The following is a 21,304-nucleotide window of genomic DNA, read 5'->3' as shown; positions in this document are numbered from 1 at the left end:
GAATTTATAAAACAAAAGCCTCAAAAAAAAGCACTTTGGTAGCAGAAATTGTTTTTTCAACTGCAAGCTATGAACACTTGACATAAAAATAGTCTATCCAGAAATCGCTGAGTATGTTGGAGAAAAACAGAGAATGACTGCACTTGGAGAATTTCATACCAGTTTGATCACTGATTCTTCAGTAAGCTATTTGGGACCGCAGGCTAAACATTCTCCTGGAACAGATGTATCAATCAAAAGCTAAGCCTACTTTAAATAAATAAGCAGCGCCTATTTTCTTCTCCAGAATGCTTGATCAAAAAGCTGTGTTCTCTGGCTATCCACTGCTTTGCGTTTGGTAGCTGACAAAATACTTCACTGATTTACACTGTAGCATGTGAGAGGTTTAGCAAGCCGAGGTCTCAAATACAGGTCAATTTTTGTCACTGATGAAAGAAATCGTCTACAGGATATATAGTAGATTAATATTTGTCAGACTTCCCAAACAAGCCAGAAACCTATTCCTTCCTGTTCTTTAGAGAACCCTCTAACTTGTTTTCCTATAAGGGATAAAAAAACTTCCAGAGACTAAGAGAGCAGAACAGAAAATCTATTTCTCACTCCTTGATAGCCTGGAGCTGTAATACAGCAGGATCAACAGATTTTTTTTTTATTTTTTTTTTTTAAAAAAAAAGGAAAAGGAAAGGAAAGAAAAGGAAAAAAACCCACACCTTGCTGCTGTAATTTCTATGACCAGTTTTTGATCCCGCCCTTATTTGCACCTCCTCTTCACGTATAAAGAAAAAGGTAGAAGAGCGTGCACCTCAGCTAGGAGGATCACCCAAGATGCATGTTCTCCTTGGTACAACAAACAACAAGTGAAAAACAGTGAAAAGCTCTGAAATCTCCTTGGCAGCAAGGCCAGATGCAGCAAATAGTGAATGGATGGGGGATGACTGCCTCAAGACTCCTCCTGGTCATTCCTCGGTGCAAGCCTACCCAGTGTGAGACAGCACAACACGGAGATGCCCAGATTATTGTACCTGTTCCAGAAGAAGAAGCTGTTGAGCTGCCTCCAGGCAGCAATGCACTGAAGCTAACTGGCCCAGCTAAGATTTAAGGCGTAAGTTCTACAAATAGCAGCCTCCACAGCTTTCCACAACCATGATTCATCCCTTCAATGCAGCTCACCCTGAGCACTGGAGAACAGCTGTGGAATTAACCCTACATTATAATAAATACCTAATAGAAGGCCCTCCTGGTGGCTATCTCCAGCTTTCTGCAAGGGGCCTGAACCTCCAGGGCTCCCTACAGACCTCTGCGACTTGTAGCCTGTTCATTGCCTGACCTAATTCTTCTAAATGGCTCACCCATTTTGGCTGACAATTTCCTCTAAATGCCCAGACACCAAGCAATGGAAAATTTCTTTTAAATGCCAGTTAATGAGCAATGGAAAATGTCATCACGATGAAGTTATGCAGGTACTTAAGTGCTCTGCTGGATTAGGCCTTTGTGAGCTATGTTATAGTCTCACATTTGATGAGATTTTCTGAGTGTGCTAAATAAGATGAACCTCTATGATAAGAAAAAAAGAAAAAAGGGATGTATGTAAAACATTTTTAAAGCTTCTGCGGTTCTCAGATGGCATGGTAGAGAGAAAGAGAATGCAAAAACATAAACTAGGCTATGCTTGTGTAAATTACTCTGACATTTAATAACTCTCTACTAAAAATTCTCAAGCAAGGCTACTTCAGATATTTTTAAGGTCATGTATCATTTACTGTCTAGGTCAATTTATGCATCAGCAAAAATTGCTGCAAACCCTTCTGGACAGCACTTTAAAAATAAAGGTATATGTAAGAGGTTTTGGCCATATTTTCCTCACCAGTTTCTGCTCTTTCACCTTGGAAAATTAAAGTAACATTCTGTAATAAGTGAAGTCAGTATGATATTTCAAGGCAAGCCAAGGACAAGCTTTATAACTGTGCTATCAAAATGCTATTAATAAAAGCAAAAATACACACATGATGCTTGTGTTCCCCCATGGATGGAAAAAATTATTGTCCACTAGGTTAACATTTCAGATACCCTCAGTTTTTCCTAAGGTCTCAAAGAAGGCAACAAAAAACATATCTCTTGCTGTTAACTTGTATAAACCATCTGCTATCATGTAGTGCCCTATTTTAGTAAATACTCCAAGGCTTCTTAAGAGAATGTATGGATGAGTTGGATTTCTGTGAGGAAAAAAGGTGGAAAATTGTGGCTAGAATATCTGCTTTCATAGTTAAGTTTCATACCAGTGTCTTAGTTTATTTTTGTTTGGGTCCACGGGGTTGTATTTATAAATGCACCTCACATGAAGCATCTGAATTCACTCCTCTGTATATAGTTCCCCTCACGGTTACCCCCAGGACAACCCATGCTGCAGTAAGTACAATTCCCTCCTTCTGACAGATGTGAAGCCAGACGCACCGGGGTGTGCCAGTGCAGCATGAGGCAGCGCTGCAGTGAAACATCCAAACTGGCTCTGAATGGGCAGAGCTGACTACAAGGTATCTTGGCACCCATGTTACCTCACTTGATGCCCCTCTGCACACCCCGGAGCACTGCTGAGCCACACGCTGCAGAAATAGGCTACAAGGATGGGGCTGGCTGCACCACGTAAGCAAGCACAGCCAGAGACTCTTCTTTTCAAGACCACTGAAATTTCCTGAGGACTTCTGCAGAACTGTAGACTGTACGCAGCAGTGCTATAACCTTTGATACTCACTTCTGTTAACATTACCTTTTGTGTTTTGCTTTTTTACACAACCAAAGAAACAGACAGCTTCTCACAGGTTTAGGATGCTTATGGCTTTTCCCAATACCTGTCTTGCCAGAAGTCTAACTGCAGAAGCAGAGAGAGACTGTGACCTGTTTGTCCTATTTTTTTAGGTACATAGTACAGGTGGCTACCCAGCTACACACACTCTTTATTTAACTCTTCCTTCTGCTCCCTCCCTAGAAGAAAACATGTTTACATTTAAAGCACCATATAATTGTTGTACTGAGTTGTGGGCTTTCTACCTGCACCATTTTTAAAAACAAATTACCTAAGGAAAATCAGGCTTGGAGAATTTGTCTTTTCACCTGGTCTCAAGTGATCAAAATGCGCACACACATTTTCATTGGAGACAAATTACGAGCACGTGTGTGTGTTCTGTTTACTTCTTTTTCAATGCTTAAAAAGAAATCAATTTTGAAACGAAAATATACTTTGAGAGCCCAAGACAGCTCACTTAGAAAATACCACAGAGCATTTAAGAACATCCTGGAAAAAGGCAGTATTTGTCAAATTAATTCCACTATTTATAACTTCTGTCCTCTCACGATTCTTGATATTTTCATTGAAATCACTATTACTGATTTCCCCTTTTTTCCAGCCCTAAAATAATGAAAGATTAACTACATCATAAAGCCACTTCTCTTTGTTACATTGATGCAATATGTTAGATATTTTGAAAAACCTCACTAACAATACATAGACTTTCCAGGATAAAAATGCTTAATTTAAAGCTGTGTGCTCAAAGGACTGAAAAAAGAGCCTTTTTTCACCCTTACTTCCAATGCTCTCATTACACCAATGGGAAATTCTTAGGAAACTTCTCAGATCTTCCATATTTATTTTGTTTTATTTTAGATCCTTGTGTCATACAACACAGTGAAAAGTTCTCGGGCAGCTTATAGTACTGTTTAAAACTAAACTAACTTTATTATTCATTCAATCTCCTCCATTATTTATCCTTCTTGATTTAAAAGTAGGACTCACAACTGCAGTACAGGAGTTTGCTGCAAGTCCCTGGAATGCAGCCTCGCCACAATTAGCCATTGATCCAGCTGCTCGTACCACGACAAGGGAACACAAACTCCCTCCTCCTTGAGGCTACAGCTCCACAGAGAAACCCTTCAACATCACAGACTTCTACCACTACATTTCTTAACTTAATAAACAGCATCAGCTCAGCCCTAAGTTCTTAAGCTGCAATGAGATACACACACTTTTATTCATTAGGCAAGTGTTTGGGTTTTTTTTTCTGTCAGGAACCTGTTCAGCTCTTCGTATACACAGACTATTTTTTTTTTGCCACCTTTTGGTAATGCAACTTTGCATACACTTAAACTGGTGTGTAACAAGATCTCTCACGCAGAACTAGTTTCATGTTAAATACGGGGTTTTTTTCAAAATGCTTTTACTGTGTTAGTAAAACCTCACTAATATAAAAGACCTATAGCAAATATTCACATTTTATAAAAGAGGTTATTGAACAATGAGCTCAGAGAAAGGAAAAAAATCAAAAAAGGCACTGCAAAATTCACAGCGCTTGGTGAATATGACAGATGTCACTTAATTTTAATTATTGATTACAGTATTTCAGACTATGCTTGCTAACAGAGGGAAGAATGAAAGCAGACCACTTTACAGTACCCGGTTGCTAAGGGGTCACTAGGAAGTGCTAGGAGACATCAAGATTATAGTAGCACATTCCTGCAAGTGTGTTGATTTCAATGTTTTGTTATCCCGCAAGTTGTATCCACCACTACTGTAAAAAGTACCTCAGTATCCATTTTAACTGGAAACAATGAGCAAGAAATCTACACTGTGCCTATGGCACAAACAGTCCAGGTAAGCCACTTCTGCACCTGTGGGCTGCATTACAGATTTAATTACTACACTGCAAACCAGCACTCAAAAAAGTCACGCATACCTTCATCACACTGTACCAAAGCCTACCTGTGTCAGTATGATTACAAGGCAGTAGCCTTGTTTAGATGGATTTTGGAGCCTAATTCTTGACCCATTTTTTCAGTCTTGTCTCTGATTTCTATTCGATAGCTATGACATAAACTGGTTGATTATTCAAATAGTACAACATTCCATCATTACCTGTGATACTTTAACCATGTATCTAACACAATGTCTCTGTTTAAAACATAGTATTTAATTTTGTCCTTGCTAAAAAGTCTTCTACTGGCTTTAATTACACTCATGAGAATGGAGAATTGAAAAAACATATTGTTTGCCCGAGGCCTCGGGTGGAAAGAAAAGGTTTCATGGCTCGGGGAATCACTCTTTGGTGACTTTAAAATTTCTCATACTCCTGATCCAAGACCGATATCCACCGCTTACATCTTATAAATGAAGTGTGATCCCAAAGCGCTCCAGATCGATTACATGAAAACCAGGCAGGCAACATATAAGTACTTCACTCCTTGACCTATGCAAGTAGTTCAGTGCTTGACCCTATATGCTTAGTAAATACATTTATACATTTAAATTTAGTGGCTCAGGGAGGAAATATCCACCTTATGATGTAATACATACATGTGTTTGCATTTATAGTGTTTTAAATAATGATGTAATATCACAGTCCCTCAGGAACCTGATGTTAATTTCTTACCTACCAAATCTGGCTTCTGTAAGTCTCTCTTTGCCAGCCCCAATTCGCATGCTGGGCTGAAACAAGTCTATGCCTGTCAGGGTTTGTTCTCCCTTTGAGGACGCTCACGGCACACACGGCTCTTCTGGGCCCGGGTAGGAACCAGCGGCACATCCAGGGTGCGAAGGCGCCTCGGAGGCACACGCCGGCACCGCCCCGGGATGCTGAGGGCCGCGGCCCGCCCAGCGCCCCCCGCCGCGGCAGCCTTCGCGTTCCACCCCTGCGCGGGGGGGCCGGACGGCGCGGGCACAGGCTGAAGGCGGGAAGGCGCCTCACGGCCGCGGGGGCGGGGCCAGGCCCGAGGGGGCGGGGCCAGGCCCGCGCGGCGCGAGCTCCCCGCCGCCGGCAGTTCCCTGCTGCGCCCGGCCCCCCGCGCCCGCCGCGCCCGGCCCAATGGCGGCCCGAGGCCGGTGCCACGGCGGCCAATCGGCGGCGGCGCGGCGGGCTCGCCGGCAAAATGGCGGCGCCGGGGTGGAAGCGGCGGCGCCATGCCCGGTAGCCGGCGGAGGGGGCTCTGCCTCAGGCCCGCTGCCCTGAGGAAGGGGAACGGCGGCAGCGAGGAGCAACTCACCCGGCGGCAGCGGCCGGCGGAGCCCCCCGCGGAGGAGGAGGAGGCGGCGGCCGGCGGCGCGGAAGGCGCCGGGGGCCGAGGCCTACCCGCCGGGGAGGCGGCGGTGCGCGGCGCTGCAGGTACGGCGGGAGCGGCCCCGGGGGGCTCTGCCCTGCCCGCCGCCCCCGGAGCCGCGGGGTCCGCGGCCTGCCCGCGAGGAGGGGGCCGGTGCGGTGCGATCCTCCGGCCGCTCTCCCCCGCCCCGCGTGGGAAGGGCCCGTGTCACGGAGCGGCGAGAGCAGCCTCCCGCGGCAGAGCCCCAGACGCGACCGACGACGCCAAAAGCTGCTCCAGGAGAGGATCGCGCCTGGCCGTGCTAAGCCTTTAAGTGCAAAGCATCTCCTGAGATGCTTCTCACGCAGTAATTGCATTTTTTAAAGTTATATCTGTGGGCTTCCACAGCTGCAGCGTCATTTCTGAAGGGCAGGGGTGACTAGCTGAGCTCCATGTAGTGTGCTCGGCTCATTTACTGGGCTGAGACAACTGCAGGCTGGTTTTGTGTCGTTATATTCCTGCTTTTAACAGGCCTAGCCAAAAAAGGCCCAGTGGAGGAAATATAGGCAAAGGTGTGATGCCAAACAGTTTGCGGGCCTGTTAAAATTGTGACCCAGATCAGAGGCTGGGTGAAAGATGCAGAGCAAGCAAGAATGCAAAATCTTCTCTCGTTTAGGTATACATAGTTTTTCTTAACATAAGCTGAAGTCAGTACTCCCTCAAGTATTAGGATTGACAGTTCTCACCCTTAGCATCAGATGCTGAGCATACAGCTGTTAGTATCGTGTGATGATCCGTTATCTCCGTGGCGATGTAACTGACAAAGATAAGAGTCATATTCTGCATTAAATGTGTACTTGCACAATATTCCTGTTGTAGGTAAAGGAATGATGAGCGTGAACTTGGTTTGTATTCTTACAAGTTGAATCAGTGTCTTTTTAGGCCTTGTCCTGTTCTATGTTCTAAGTAATTTGGGCTTTTATTTTGTTTTTTAACAAGGATCATCCTTCTGTTTACACAGAGTCATGTTTACATAAAACACCTAAGAGATCGTTGAGTAGGAAATCCCGTACACCTACGTTCAGCTCTCCTGTTAATGACACCGATATACAGCAAGAAATCTTTTGGGATCCTCATTCTCCAATTGCACACAGACTAGGTAATATTAACAAAATCCAGACCTCAGGGTGCCTATTTGAGGCGTGCATTCCCAATGCATGCACTAAATGTTACCAAATTTCTTGAAAGAAGGTCCCTCTCAGTTACCATGGTTAGGTTGTTCGGGTTTATTTTTATTAAAAACCTGTAAATTCTTCAATATAGTACTGAACCAAACTGATTTTAACACATACACTTGAATTATTTGAGATATACTGCACTTTATAAATGGAACTTTAAGAAGGTTTTTTGTTTGTTTTCATAGGCAATGGAAAACCCAAACAGTCTACCAGTAGATGCGCAGTAGAAATTTCAGAAATTGTTAATCGTATTGCTCCTCAGGTAATTGTTACTTTCTAAAACAATGCTCAGCTTGTTTGATTACTAAACAGAACAATGCTACAGCCTTAGTGAAGGCTCAGTTCTAGTCACAGTAGTCTCATGTTAAGAATTGGGTGTGTAGAAAAGTAGTAACGTTCGTAAAACTGGACTGAATTGCTCTTAGGAGTCACAGATGCCGTAAAAAAGGACATATTAAGAAAGTAGACTTGCAGCAGCTCCATTTTAGTAAGTTTTACTTTTAGAATGCAAGTTAGTCCCTTATCATAGAAATACTGTTGTGTTTGTTTATCCTTAATCACTCATCTGTTAAAAAGGAAGAGTTTCTTCACATACTGCATTTACTTGGCAGTTGGTTTTAAGCCTTTTCAATGGTCTTGAATGACTGCTGAAGTACAAGAACAAGACTCAAATAAGAGGGACTCCACAATAACATAAACATAGTAACTTTGCTCCCTTACTCTAAATAATTTGCCTTTTTACCCTAAGATCTATGTTCTTGGTATCTCCTCTTGCTGTGAACCTGATGTCCACAGCCTGGGAAGTGAAAATAAGAGTGTTGGCTTATTGTTTGCTTTTTATTAAGTGCAAGAAGAGAACATGTAATTCCTAAAACAGTTCTGCAGAATTCAGCTTGCAAAATATAGCATTTATAATGTATTCACTATTTGGCATATCTGTGAGAAATAATACTTGAAGAATTGGAAAATCATTAATAAGGGATGCCACTTCGTTCTTTTTAAATAATTACAGCTCTGTCATCAATGTAAATAATACCAGGATTTGCAAATACCTGTTGCTCATGTTCTTTTTTCTTAAAAGCATAATAATTTTAATAAAAATAACAAAGAAAAAGAAAATGTATCCAAAACTACTCAGTAATTAGTGAAGTTCAAAGTACTTTTGCTGTCTTACATGCAGTAATTTCCCATGTCCCATGGCTCTGGCTATCTGGATAATATACCACTACAGTGTTGTATCTCTTAGATTTCAGAATTCCAAGCCAAGCCTGAACTTTGAAACAACTTCATTTAGTTTCTAAACTTCACTTATTTCTGTTTAAAGGCTCTTTATATAAATGAGTCGTAATGGAAGAAGTCAGAATTTTTTGCTGGAAGCACACAGAACGATTTCTTTCGAAGTCTCTGATTTGTTAATGCTGCTTTAAGTGGATAAAGACAGCGTATCTCAACTAGCTCCTTAGTAGTGTACTAAAGTAAATTAGATTGCATCTTGTAACATGAATATTGCAGATTATGTGTAAAGCTAAAAAGTAAATAAGAGTATTAGATTTGAGCACCAAAGTAAAATTCAGTTATTTTAATTGAAGTTCCTGTTTTAAATTGATACAATTAAAGTGATACAACCATCGGTATGCAATATCACAGTAATCTCACTTAGCTTGTATTGGTTTGGCTCCTGTCTGTGGCTTTCAACAGATTTGATCCAGTTTAATTTGTTTAGCAACTTTAACTAATGCAAGGTGTGAGTCTAGTCCAATCTTTATCCAAAATCGAATCGCTAAGCATTACAAATCTAATCATTCAGGATGAAAAAGCAGCCTGTAACGAAGACTCCCTTTTAGGGACATGGATTGGTGAGGATGCTATTCCCTGTACACCTGGAGTAGTAAAAGTGCGAGCTAGGACAAAGTTAAGTTGTACAAGGTAAGTTACAGTTTTGTCTTGCCCATCACAGCTGGGCTTTCGCGAAAAAGGGTATGTGGTGTTCCTTTATGTATAGTGAACCGTGTAATTGTACATGAGCATACAGAATGCTTTTAACTTTATTCTTGTTATCTCTCCTTAATGGGGTGTTTCTTGGGAATTATCAAAAAGATTGCCTGCTGACTGCGCGCTGAAAGCAGTGGGATTCAGTCACGTTCTCTGTTAAAGTAGAGAATGGAGAGCTGGTATAGCCATATTACTGAGCTTGGCTCCACTTTCTCAGTAGGTCTGATTTTCTTTTCCATATTTATTTTTTAAATCTAGAGATCTTAAAATAAAAAATCCTGAAGAGGAGCTTATGAAATTGGCTAAGGAATTTGATAAAAATCTAGTAGAGCTAGATGCTGTTCAGGAACAAGAGAAGCTTGGTCATGACTTCGAGACCACCTCAGAGTCTTTAAATAATTCTAAAGATGAAGTAAATATGAAGAACCTGAAATCACTTCTTGGTGAAGTATCTGAAAGAGATCCTTATCTGTCCCTGAAACCAGTTGGACAGAGCACTGGCATCCCTGCTGCAGAGCCCTGTCAATCTGGCAGTCAAAAACCTGCAGACCTTGAGGCTGAAATAGCCCTTCGTGCTCTTTTTGACTCCTCTACCCAGATGTGTAGTGGACAGTTGAGCCAAGGACTATCAGGTACTTCTTTAAATAACAGCTTCCATGAAAACAAAAGCATCTTGGAGGAGGAGTACCTTCCTGAGCAAAATAAACACATGCAACAAGGTAACTCAGAGGCATATCGAAAAGATACTCCGTGTCCCCTAGGAAGCGTGAACCAGGTTATTCCAAAACCTAATATGCACACACTGATAAAAAAAAATCCTTCTTTGAAGACGCCGTTGGTGGTCTCCAATAAGCTTGCTGGAATAGTTAATGATGACTTTGATGACTGGGATACAGATTTGTTGGCAGATGATTCTTTTGTGATGCAAATAACGCAAAATCCTGAGTTGATAACTACTGAAGAAGCACTACCAGTTCCTACAAATCCATCTGTGCATGGTTTCAGTGACGCTAGCAGAACAAAGGAAAGAAGTAGTTGCGATTCAGTAACCTGTTTGGGGAATGTACAGAAATCTAACAGTTTGCAGTTTTCACCTCTGAAACGTTCTAGTAAAAACACACAAAATGTTGTAAAATCTCTTTCTTTACAGAAGCCGTATAAGTCAGAAAAGTCAAAGACAGAGACCATAGCCTTTCATGGCAAATGTGACGTTAGGCCAGATAAAATAAATTCTGTTTGGAAAAGTGCCCAAAACAGTGATTTGAACTATATTCCTGTTTCAACACAATCAGAAGTGAAGAGTGGAAACGAAACTATTCAGCCTAAAAGTGACCCCCTTCCTCTTCTTCCTTCAAGATCTAATCCTCATAGACAATGGACTGAAAAGCCTGGGAACAACGCACACGTTTTCTGTCAATCATCCAGTGTTTCTACCAATACAAAACCTAATGCTCTAACTAAAGTGGTTAACCAAGCTAATACAGGTCACTTAAATGAAGTTGAAATACCAAAGAAACATCCTCTGTCATTTGATGACTGGAATGAAGCAAAGTTCTCTGATGAGATACTAGATATGTTTTGTGAATCCGATAGTCTTTGGGATGCAAACTGTGAGGATGACGAACTGTTGTATCAGGTGTGTGATGACATAGAAAAGCAGACTCAGAGCCAGGATGTTACACAAGGAAACGAAAGAGCTAAAACTATACAAGGAGCCAGCATTAATTCCAGATCAAATGCTGATAATGGGTTCCCAGCATCTAAACAAGGACTACCTGATCTTCGCTTGGCACAGAAAACAAATGCAAAACAGGAAGCTTTCTCACTGAACAGTTCATGTAGGAATTCATCAAAAGTTACACATGGGCTGGCCACAACAGGTCACGTAGTGAACTGTAAAAACATCTCAAGCCCTGTGATCTTGGGTACTTCTATGGACTGTAAATACACACTGTCTAAAAACTGTCATCAAGCTGCTTCTGAAGATACTACAAAGCCTGTTTCGGGAAAATGGTACAGGTCAAGTTCTATGCCAGCAGGAGAGACTGGTTCTGAAGTAAGTCCTGTTAATGCAGTAAACACTTCTAGTAACAAAATACTGGACACCCCAGATCTTTTGCATAATATGGGAAAGATTCCAAATCACAGTTCTGGTAACAAAACATCACATATGCCTTCAAAGTTTAAGTTCCGAAAGACTAACAGTTCTCAGGGTGCTCTTTGTGTAAGGTCTGAAAATCCAGGGAGTCATTCTGGCATTGGAGTTACTCTGCAGGGTTTGGAAGGAAGCAAGAATCAGGTGAATGTGGCTTTGCACAGCAAGCTTGACAATAAGAAAACACCTTTCAAGAGGCACGTTTCAGAGTCTTCGGCACTGCCCACATCAGGTATTTGTCTTTACTGTATCACTGTTAGACTATTCTTGTTTGTTTTCCTCCTGTAATCAGAATGTCAGAGAAATGTATACTGTATTGCAGCTTACGATAGGCTTCAATATTCATCCATTCAGTTTAGGCGTTAATGAATGTTCTAAGAAGAATTTTGAGGGCTTTTTCCAAAATAAAATTGTCCTGATGCATGTCTTGAATATCTGTATTTAAGGATTTCTGTTTCCCATTTCCATTCCACTTCTCTGAATACTTCACGCTCTTTCCATAGATACTCAGAATCACTAGGATCAAGTACAGGCTGGTGGCAGCACTCAGCATACCATATTTTTAAATTATTAGTTAAAAATACTACTATTTTGATACGTAGTAAATGTTGTGGTGTGATTCTGTGCTTGTAATTTACAGTTCCTTTTGAACAACATTAAAAATGACTGACCTCAGCCACAATTCATAAAACACCAGTTAAAATGGTGGGGCAAGGAAAGAAAGGAGCAGGTGATACAGAATGCCAATTTCTTTTCATTTCATTACTGTACACCTGGAAATTGGAGCCTCAAGTCATTCAGCACTTCCAAAACCTCAGCCTCTATTGTTGTTTGCTTTGTGGCTGAAATCATCAGTGAAATAATTCTTGTGTTGTCAGTCTAAACATTAACATGTTCTTTCATCTAGAGGGGAGGTCGGTCACTTTTCCATCATTACATGACAGTCTGCAATATTCCATGCACTAGTTACTTGCCAGGGAAATGCAGAACCAGTCAAGTGCCAGTCTTGTTTTCACTTGATCTCATGGCTTGGTGAAGTTAATCAATATTGATTTTGATAAAACATGCCTTTAGAGTGTACTGTATCAATTTGAATTTGCAGGAAGCACTGTTAAAAAATCAGAAAAAATATTTCTGCAAACTATCAGCCAGCATTATGTGAAGAATCAGTATTTTTTCTGTTTCTTCCTCAGCAAAGAAGCAGATAAATGGGAAGTAGCAACTTTGGATGTTAAGGGGGCAGGGAGGGGAGAGATAACTAGTCATTCTGTGGAATTTTCTAGAGAATAAAGGAATGAAAAAGAATAGCACTGACTTCCTTTACAGATAAACAACAACTGTCCCCACCTTAACTTGTTGGTGAAAGGACATTGCTGTAACAAAAAGATGGACATTAAGTGATCCTTTTAAAAACATACCTGATTTTTCATGGACACCTCTTTGTTGGTTTTTTTTTAAGAAGCAAGTCAACCTTTGATTTATCCAGTTTGAAAGACTACTTATTAAAAATACATTAATTGGAAATTGGTGTATAAAACCAGTAAAATTCTTGATATGTGCAGGGAGTATCCCTGTTGGTTCCAGTGAGGTCAGGATTTTATTGCATGGGAATTTATAGTTCTGTAACACAACATATAAAATACTACGCTTAGCTATCATGTTCTTGTCTCCTTTGCCAATTTTTATTGCTTCTTTTGACCTTTTTTCAACCTTTCTGGTTTTATTTGTGTGACACCTGTACTGTGTCTGACCCCTGTGTCTATACCATCTCCATGCCCATATCTCTGCCTAACTCACTAAATTGTAGAGCCCTTTTCACTCTGATAGCCTTAATTTTCTTAACCCGTTGCCATCTCCTAGGTTGACTCCTGATGTCACAAGGTTCACTTGAAGGGCAGCCAAGTGAAATTTCCTTGAAGCAAATGTCTGCATCCCAGTATTTTCATTGGGAGGTAGTAATCAGTAGCACTACAAAGGTCATGCATCTTATCCCCCTTCCTGCCTTGGGGACAGGATAGATGAGCCATTTTTAACTTGAGTGCCTGATATGTCAGAATAGTGTGCTCTTGCCATAGATCTTCAAACATTGAAAACAGATAAGTTAAAATACATATTGAACAAACCTGAAGGCTCTTAATACATGTTTTTTATTTACAGTGTCTGTGGTGGAACAAAAAAATAGAAAATGTTCTCAAGAAGAGATTGAAAGAAAAAAACAAGAAGCTCTTGCACGAAGAAAATCCAGAATGCAGGCATTCTTTAAAGATGCATGAATTTGGTGTTTGTTTTGTTTATGGAGGAAGTTTTGCGGAGAGAAATACGGTAAAATGCTGGAAGACACTTTTTTAAACTGTTCACAGCTACTGAGGGCAAGCTTTTTCTGTTTCTCAATTTTAAAAGAAAAAGATCTCTATCTGAACTGTAACTAATACCCTGGTGGTACTTAGTCTCAATTAAAAACTACCAATTGTAAACATGCAGTTTCAAACTACCTTCAGCACAATGAGGATTGTATTAAGTTTATATACTGTTATGTGATGAAATTGTATAGTCTGAAAATCATCAAAACATGAAAGCGTTTGTATACACACATAAGTAGAAGATGTCAAAACCAGATTGTATATGTTTTGGCTGTATTTCTGTTATTGAAAGTATTTTAATTAGTAAGAAGACTCAAGTACACACAGATTAAGAAATACTAATGTTTGCTCTCAGGTAGAAGAAAGTTTTTGAGTTTTGGTTTAAAGAAAGTACAATCTAGAAAACATCCAACATCAGAAAACTAATGAAAATGAACAGGCTTTGGAAAGCATGCTCAGTTTGTCTCTGTTACATTAGGCAAGAATTGTCATTAATGAAGAAGGAATTTAATATAAAAGTTTCACAAGGTGAAAAAGCATCCTGGAAAGGACATTTTGTCTTTTTTTTTATTATATTAGTTCCCTTCATGAAGAGTTGCAAATATCCTAGCTAACAAAATTGGATCACGTTTTGCTAAACATGCATTAACCAAGCTAATTAGAAAAGGTAGCCTATGTCATTTTACCAAACCATGAGCAATATATAATATACCAGGTGAAATCTCAACAGCTATGAATCAGTTTAGCCTTAGCATACAGCCCTTATGGGTTGTACATATTTATCAAACTAAAGGCTGTTAAAACATAAAAATGCAATGTCATGTCAGCTTAACAGGAGCTGATAGAATTTTTTATGTGATAGATGGGTGCAGAGCTCAAACTGCAAAAACTGCCTGTGGGTAAGCTGCAAGATATTTTTCAACTGAGAAATGCTTATATGTAAACATGTGACACTGAAAAGTGGCCGCAATTTTTCTTTGTAAACAAGTAACTTCAAACTGTACCAAAGGTTAGAGGAAGCTTTTGGTATCTGTAGTATGTGCCGGTTTTGTAACTCCTAAAAATGTAAGTATTGTATATTTGTAAATCATCATTAAACTTTTTTTACATTTTTCTAGTCTGTTCTGGAAAATATTAATACTACAGAAACTGGTAAAAGGGAGTGAAATGGAAATTCCGTATGGACTTTACCTGACTGTCCATTCTTGGTAATTCACCCAGTTATTCCATGCCTCAGTTTTATACCTACAGTAGTGACAAAGTGCTTCCTTTGATCCATTTAAATGAGAAGTCCTTGGTGGAGGAACTGGCTCTACATACAACCATCTGCAGTGGAATCCTGAAATACTTAACTTTGCTGGTTTCCAAGCTAGTGAATTTGCTTGTCTATTAACCATCATTCTTGGTGCTCGTTAGTGGATTAGGAAATCAAATCCCCAAGTCCACCAGAGACTCTGCTGGTGGCCAGTAGGTGTAACTGTTACTTACAGTCTGTGGATGCAGCTCCCTGTCCTTCAGCCCTTGGGTGATAAATGATGAGTTGGATCAGCTTACTGATCTGACTGAAAATTAACAAAGGAAAAAAAATGTTTTCAGCTTTTTAATGAACTTCACCATAATAACATCCTTAACAGATAATATAACATGAAATAGCAAGACTCTTGTGTTAAACAGATTCTGCTGGTAACGTTCAGTTCATTAAGCAGAAGATTTGCATGTCTGTATGACAAAGAAATGTAAACCTCAAACAGTGGCAGCTGTGAAAATTTTAATTATCGTGAGACTGTAGTTTGATCTGTGGGATATGCGTGTCTTTGTGGTGTTCTAGGAGAATCTAAACTATCAGGTAACTTGCCAGATGCACTATTAGCCAAGAAAGCGGCAATGAAAAAGGGTGTCTACTATCAGTATTAAATATGAGAGTTATAAAACTGGCTTTTAAGGTACTGATACACAAGAATGTCAAATCTTATCGAGAAAGATACAAATCAGGCTTTTGCTAGGACAGTGTTCAGCTTATCAGCCTTTCCCTACCCAGATATTTCTCTAGAAATAATGCTGTAAAGTAACCAGGATATTTTTAATTTTTTTTCAAGGATAATACGGTTAATTATACTTCTGATATGCTTCTGATTTTCTCAGCACCAAGGACAGAAGGACCCTGGAGCTGCCCACCTGAAATGCCACCACTGGTCTTCGCATGACAGCAGCGTGAGAATGTACTGGCTCATCCTTTAACAGGAGCATCTAACCCATCCTCTTGTCTCCTGAGCTGTAACGTAAGAGCTCTGTGTGTGACAAGGGGAATTTGGATGCCCTGAGGGGTGTGGAAAAGACCCTTTGCAAACTTTACAATTGGAGGAAGACCCAAACTACTTCTTGACCAGTTACTGTCACTTACTCATCCAAGTACTTACATTGCGCTGCTTAACCATATTTAAAGAATCTGTTTGCTGATCAGTGTGAAACACATCAATATTGACCATTTACGGCAAATGCATCCATTGCCCTACTCTATTAAACTAATCATAGCGGAAGGGCTTTGGGGTTTGGTTTTTTTTTCATAAATACTTATTTTTAGCACTGATACTATGCTTCAAGGCCTGTAATTTATTTTTTCTTAAACGTTACTTTCCAAATAAAAATCACAAGTCCTCGGGATCGTGGTTTCTTAACTGATGTTGAGACAAACTACTATGATTTCTTTGGTCACATCCTGACTATCCTCAACTGCCCTGCCATACCATCTCTCAGTTAAGAAACTGAAGAGTTACTTCTGTTTGTGACTTGATGCTATCAGAGAAATAATTTCTTACATTCAAATTAAAACACTCCTATACCATTTTTATTAGGGAAATTTGAAAAAAGTGAAAAGCTTAGAGAAATATTTCAACCCCATACAGATGTATTGGTGGAGTCCATGCAGGGAGAAGATTCATTTGGGCTTAGAAATGGTTAAAAAGAAGAACAACCACTACAGTATCAAAAATAAAATTCCACAAGGTAGGAATTCTTGTCTTTAAATATATATAAATATATATACACTTATAATGGTAGATCAGGAACATCCAAAAGATTTAGAAGAAATCTAGTGAAAAATAATTTCTCTCTTAAAAAAGAGTACAAACCACAGAGCTTTTTTCTTGCAAGTGCCTGTGCTCTTGAGTGCCAGTCTTGGTCTTAACCTCTTTCTCCGATGTAGTAGGAGAGACGTCTCATCTCATCAGTAGGCAGCGTACTGCCGTGGACAGGTGCAGACATGAGGAGTTTAACCTTTAATTCTCAAACCTCTGGCTGTTAAAGCCAGCAGTGCAGCAGGGGTGTAGCTGGAGATGGCTGTGAGGGCTGTGGGCCAGGCATGCAGCCTGGCGGTGGCCCAGGGCAGTCGGTGGCCCAGGGAGGGCAGGGGGGGCACTAGGGGCCTGAACTGCGTTTCAGCTGCATGTAGCTCTGCGTCAGCAAACACCGAACAGCATCTCAGGGATGCGGCACTGGGCCGTGCACAGCCTGCCAGCAGCTTCGCAGAGCAGATGAGAAGCGCAGAAGCTGCAGCTCTGTTCCTTGCTCTCACGTCACGTCAGTTACGTTATGTTCCCACTCCTCACCATGAGGAAGGATGCTGAGTAGCAGCCTCACAACCCCATAGATTTTGCAGGGGATGCTCGGCATCCCTCATGCTTCCTGCTAAGCTCTTGGTGACCCACTGATACTGCATGCGCCTCAGTCATGCAGTCTTTTGTCTGACTGCCTGCAGTTGACAACAGATCTTCATCAGGAAAGTATCTACATAATTTTAATTAATTAATACACATGTACACATAAGAAGTTTGGTATTTCAATAGCTGACATTTCACTATGAAGCCACATCTTCCTCCAGGCAAAAAAGACCTCCTATACAAATAGTAACAACAATCTTAAATACCTTCTAAATTAAATTATGACTGCCATGTTTCATTATAAATTAATTTATGACTGTTTGCTTAAGCACTCATCTTCGTTTCATTCAGAGCACGGTAATTTTTTACATAAGCAAAGCAATCAGTGGCTTAAGTTTAAATGCAAGTGGAATTCCTGTATGTCCCCATACCTGAGTGTAATTTTTATTCCACAGATACTGATGCATTTCACAATGAGTGATGTTACTCGCTAAAATCCATGGATTTTATTTTTCAAGTAAAACCTGTGGTGGATTTTTTTTTTCTTTTAGGAAAGGCAAGTATGATCAGGCGATGGATGCATTCTTCACTATTGTCCTTATCTGTATCTAAAATTATGTGTTGTGGCATATACATCCATACATCCATAACCTTCCAGTTCATGCTGGTGAGGGATCATGTTTAAAGCATTTGAGAAATTTAGGAATATTGGGGTTTTATTGTGTTAGTTGTATCAGGTTTTCAGAGGCCAGCATCCAGCAGTTCTTCACATTTTGGCCTATAAGGCACAATTAATCTTGGGGCTGCAGTTCAGAAATAGCAATGTAATCTTATACTATGTGTACCACTTATTACATCTAGACCTTTTTTCCCAGAGGAATAACATAGATGAATTCATTGATTATATCTTTTTAAACCTAAAAAGAGCTACAATTTGTCAGGAAAGAATAGCTGGAAGCAACAGATAGTGACCTAAATAGTAGAATTCCAAAGATAAAATAGAAGAAAATGAACACAAATGCTTCATTGTCTGAGAGCTGTATTGTCTGCAACACACTCCAGTGAATCCAGTGTTTGCGGAAGAGGCCAAGGCAGATATAATCTGTGGAGCTAAAAATGACAGCCTGAGTAAGTAGCCATCGGAGATGAAGCTAGGAAGGCTCTGGCAATTGTGCTGTAAATCGTAACTGCAATATTTGTTCAAAGCTCCGGTTACTACGCATACTGGCGGTTTTGTCAGAATAGTCAGAAAAGTCCTGCCTCATAAAACACTTAAGGATATCTAATGTACTGCTCTTGTGGAACTAAATATAAATTTCTGTGACTATTGTCTGGGTGTAATGTCAGTATGGTAGCTGGCAAACCATTACGGGCCTGATTCTACTCCTGCAGCAATTTCCTTAAAGCGCTGGAGGTAATGGAGTGACTCAGGCGAACGAAGAATCAAGCCCGTGCATTTCATTATTGTAAGTATTTCTTGGCTTTAACACATAAATCTCGTAAAACAGCATGGCATTTATCAGAAATTGTTATTGTTTATGCGCATTTTCCAAGTTTTGGGGGGAAAAAGGCTGCATCTATGCATACCTTTTAAAAGCTGCAGTTAACAGCTTTCACCTCAAACGATGTAGTTAACAGTGGTGAGAAGAGGGCTACAGGATTTATAGAATTATTTTTTAATGAGGTTGTCTGCACTTTGCAGCTTGTCCTTACCAAAGGAAAAACTTGATTCAGGTTTTAACCCTGGAAAATTAGGACCCATGTAGACATGGGAATGAAGCTTTCCATGCGGTGCCACACTCTCCATGAACAGAAAACGTCCAAATAAAATATTATATTCTAACGGAGCAGAGCAATTTAGGGTTTGGGGTTTGGGTTGGTTTGGGGTTTTTTTTGCTGAGCAGGATGGGATTTATTACACACCTAAAGCTGAGCATATGTTGGGCAGTGTTTTGCAGAACCATGGCTGTAGGGCCAAGTGTCTAAGGCTACTTAAGCACCTGGGGAAGTTACTCATGGGGAGTCATGTTGGAGATTCACAGTGGTATGAAAAGAGTTCAATGAATAGTTGTTTTATAATATCCCACTGGATACTTAGCTGCACCTTTGGATGTTAGAGGCCTACAGAAAGCTGAATCTCAATGACAAAATAATGGACATAATGAGAAAAAGAAAAAGGTGCTGTCTAAGGCTTGCGTAACAGTTTGGAAACATTTTAGTACGATGAAGTGTTAACACCTCCCTCACCAATAATGACTTGAAAAGGACTTTTTTTAAAAAATATATAAAAATTAGGTCTCATGTTCTACATTAAAAAACTGAAATATATGCTTAGAAAGATCACAATTTTGAATTCCTGTCTTCCTGGTTGCTTCTTATATCCTATGCTGTGTCTGGATAGGGCCAGATGTTTTTGTAAACTCTAATGCTGTAAATGAAGACAACATGAACCCCAGTAACTATTTTGTTACTGAACTTGAATGGGTGTTAGCCATGAATAAATGAATTTTATAGAATGACTATGTTTTCCATATCACTTGCTTAATTTTCAGCATGCTGACTTGTGTGACTTCAATGTAAGCCACTCATCAGAAGTGGCAGTCATACCACCAAAGACCTCAGTTTCCAACATACAATATCCAAAGATCCCGTTAAGATTCGCTGTGGGGGGTTAATGCCAGATTTCCAAGCAATCTGCCATCCAAATCTCACACGGGCTTTTTTTGAAACTCCATAGGGCTTTTTTCCTCTCCATCCTTTGGTCACTGTAATCCCTCGGTGTCTGATGTGGTCCTTAAGCATCCTCTGTAGACTTAACTAGGCATCATGTCCTAGTAAGATTTCCACAACAACCATGCTCCTGCTCCTTTATGGGAGACTGGTGCTGTCTACTGAGTTGCAAATTTACATTTACTTTTAGTTAGATCTTTAACTCAGATATTTTCTAAGGCAGAAGTCATCCATTCCTAACATTTCAGGATCCCAAGTTTGATGTGTTAAAGCTGTACAATCTGTAATCTGGATGTGGGGAGGGAATACTTGGCCTGCTTCTAAAGGCTGTGTGCGGGGTGAGAGAGAACAGCAAGTTCATATATGCTATACAGCAATCTGTGTATGTGAAATTTCTGGAAGGCTCCACATCGCCGATGAAAATTTTCCAGAGATCAAAAAAGTTTTAATACGCTGCATTAGAGTGTTAAATCTTTACAATACAACACATTAGAAAGAGTCTGACCAAGTGACAGTTTTCTAATAGATAACTACAGAGATAGGAAGACAGGTTGGAGGACAGCCTATAGATAGAGTTATGGAGGTAAATGGAAAGAAATTTGAAGATGGTTTAAGATAATGTCAGTCAATGTAGACCAGATAAAGACAGACCCTTTTTTCATTTTCTTGAGAGTCTGAGGCACCAACAAAACTACACAAAACACCTGTTAGTTATAAAAATGTCAAACAAGCATACATTTGGGAAATGGAGAGATTCAAACATTCATGAACAGGCGAGAGAGATTCTTGGAAGACATGTTGGATATATTTGTCATCTCAGCAATTTGCCTGTCTGTGTTCCAGAAAAAACACAAGTAGTTTTGTGAGCACTGAAAGTAATCAAGCCTGATTTCCTACAGACTAATTAATGGAGTTTTAAAAAGATGCAAGTTCCAACTGAAGCTTTTTTGGTTGAGTCCCATAGCATGAAAATCCAATGTGGGTTCTCTGGAGACAAATAAGAACGAATGCACACCTGAGCTCTTCTGCAGATACCGGGATCTTTTGAGACTCTCCTCAATCATCCCACTCAGTTTCATCAACTTCTGGAAAAAAAAACTTTTCTTTTTTAGA

At 40.1% G+C, this 21,304-nt stretch overlaps 1 protein-coding gene across 4 annotated transcripts; it reads left to right on the top strand.

Annotated features, from left to right (window-relative positions):
• Window positions 1-5,884: 5,884 nt before the first annotated feature.
• ETAA1 (ETAA1 activator of ATR kinase) lies at window positions 5,885-19,980 on the top strand. Of its 4 annotated transcripts, none has more exons than XM_040598477.1 (7): window positions 5,885-6,146; window positions 7,082-7,219; window positions 7,484-7,560; window positions 9,106-9,224; window positions 9,549-11,346; window positions 11,566-11,677; window positions 13,603-14,918. In XM_040598477.1, the coding sequence occupies exons 1-7, from the start codon at window positions 5,945-5,947 to the stop codon at window positions 13,716-13,718; spliced, it is 2,562 nt and encodes an 853-aa protein (XP_040454411.1). In that variant the 5' UTR covers window positions 5,885-5,944; the 3' UTR covers window positions 13,719-14,918. The 4 variants fall into 4 exon arrangements, with proteins under 4 accessions (XP_040454411.1, XP_040454409.1, XP_040454408.1 ...); XM_040598475.1 differs by adding an exon at window positions 15,948-19,980 and having other exon boundaries at window positions 5,886-6,146; window positions 9,549-11,677; window positions 13,603-13,767; XM_040598474.1 differs by having other exon boundaries at window positions 5,886-6,146; window positions 9,549-11,677.
• The last annotated feature ends 1,324 nt before the right edge of the window (window positions 19,981-21,304 follow it).

Source organism: Falco naumanni, chromosome 6 (assembly GCF_017639655.2).
Source record: "Falco naumanni isolate bFalNau1 chromosome 6, bFalNau1.pat, whole genome shotgun sequence".
Taxonomy (NCBI): Eukaryota; Metazoa; Chordata; class Aves; order Falconiformes; family Falconidae; genus Falco; species Falco naumanni.
The sequence above is the reverse complement of the archived record's forward strand: the minus strand, read 5'-3'. Positions and strand labels throughout refer to the sequence as shown.

Excerpts from the sequence above, each read along its gene's own strand:
- ETAA1 (XM_040598475.1), top strand. The coding sequence starts at position 5,945 with ATGCCCGGTAGCCGGCGGAGGGGGCTCTGCCTCAGGCCCGCTGCCCTG. Across the intron at positions 6,147-7,081 it reads GGCGGTGCGCGGCGCTGCAG|AGTCATGTTTACATAAAACA; the intron begins GTACGGCGGGAG and ends CTGTTTACACAG. Across the intron at positions 11,678-13,602 it reads TTCGGCACTGCCCACATCAG|TGTCTGTGGTGGAACAAAAA; the intron begins GTATTTGTCTTT and ends TTTTATTTACAG.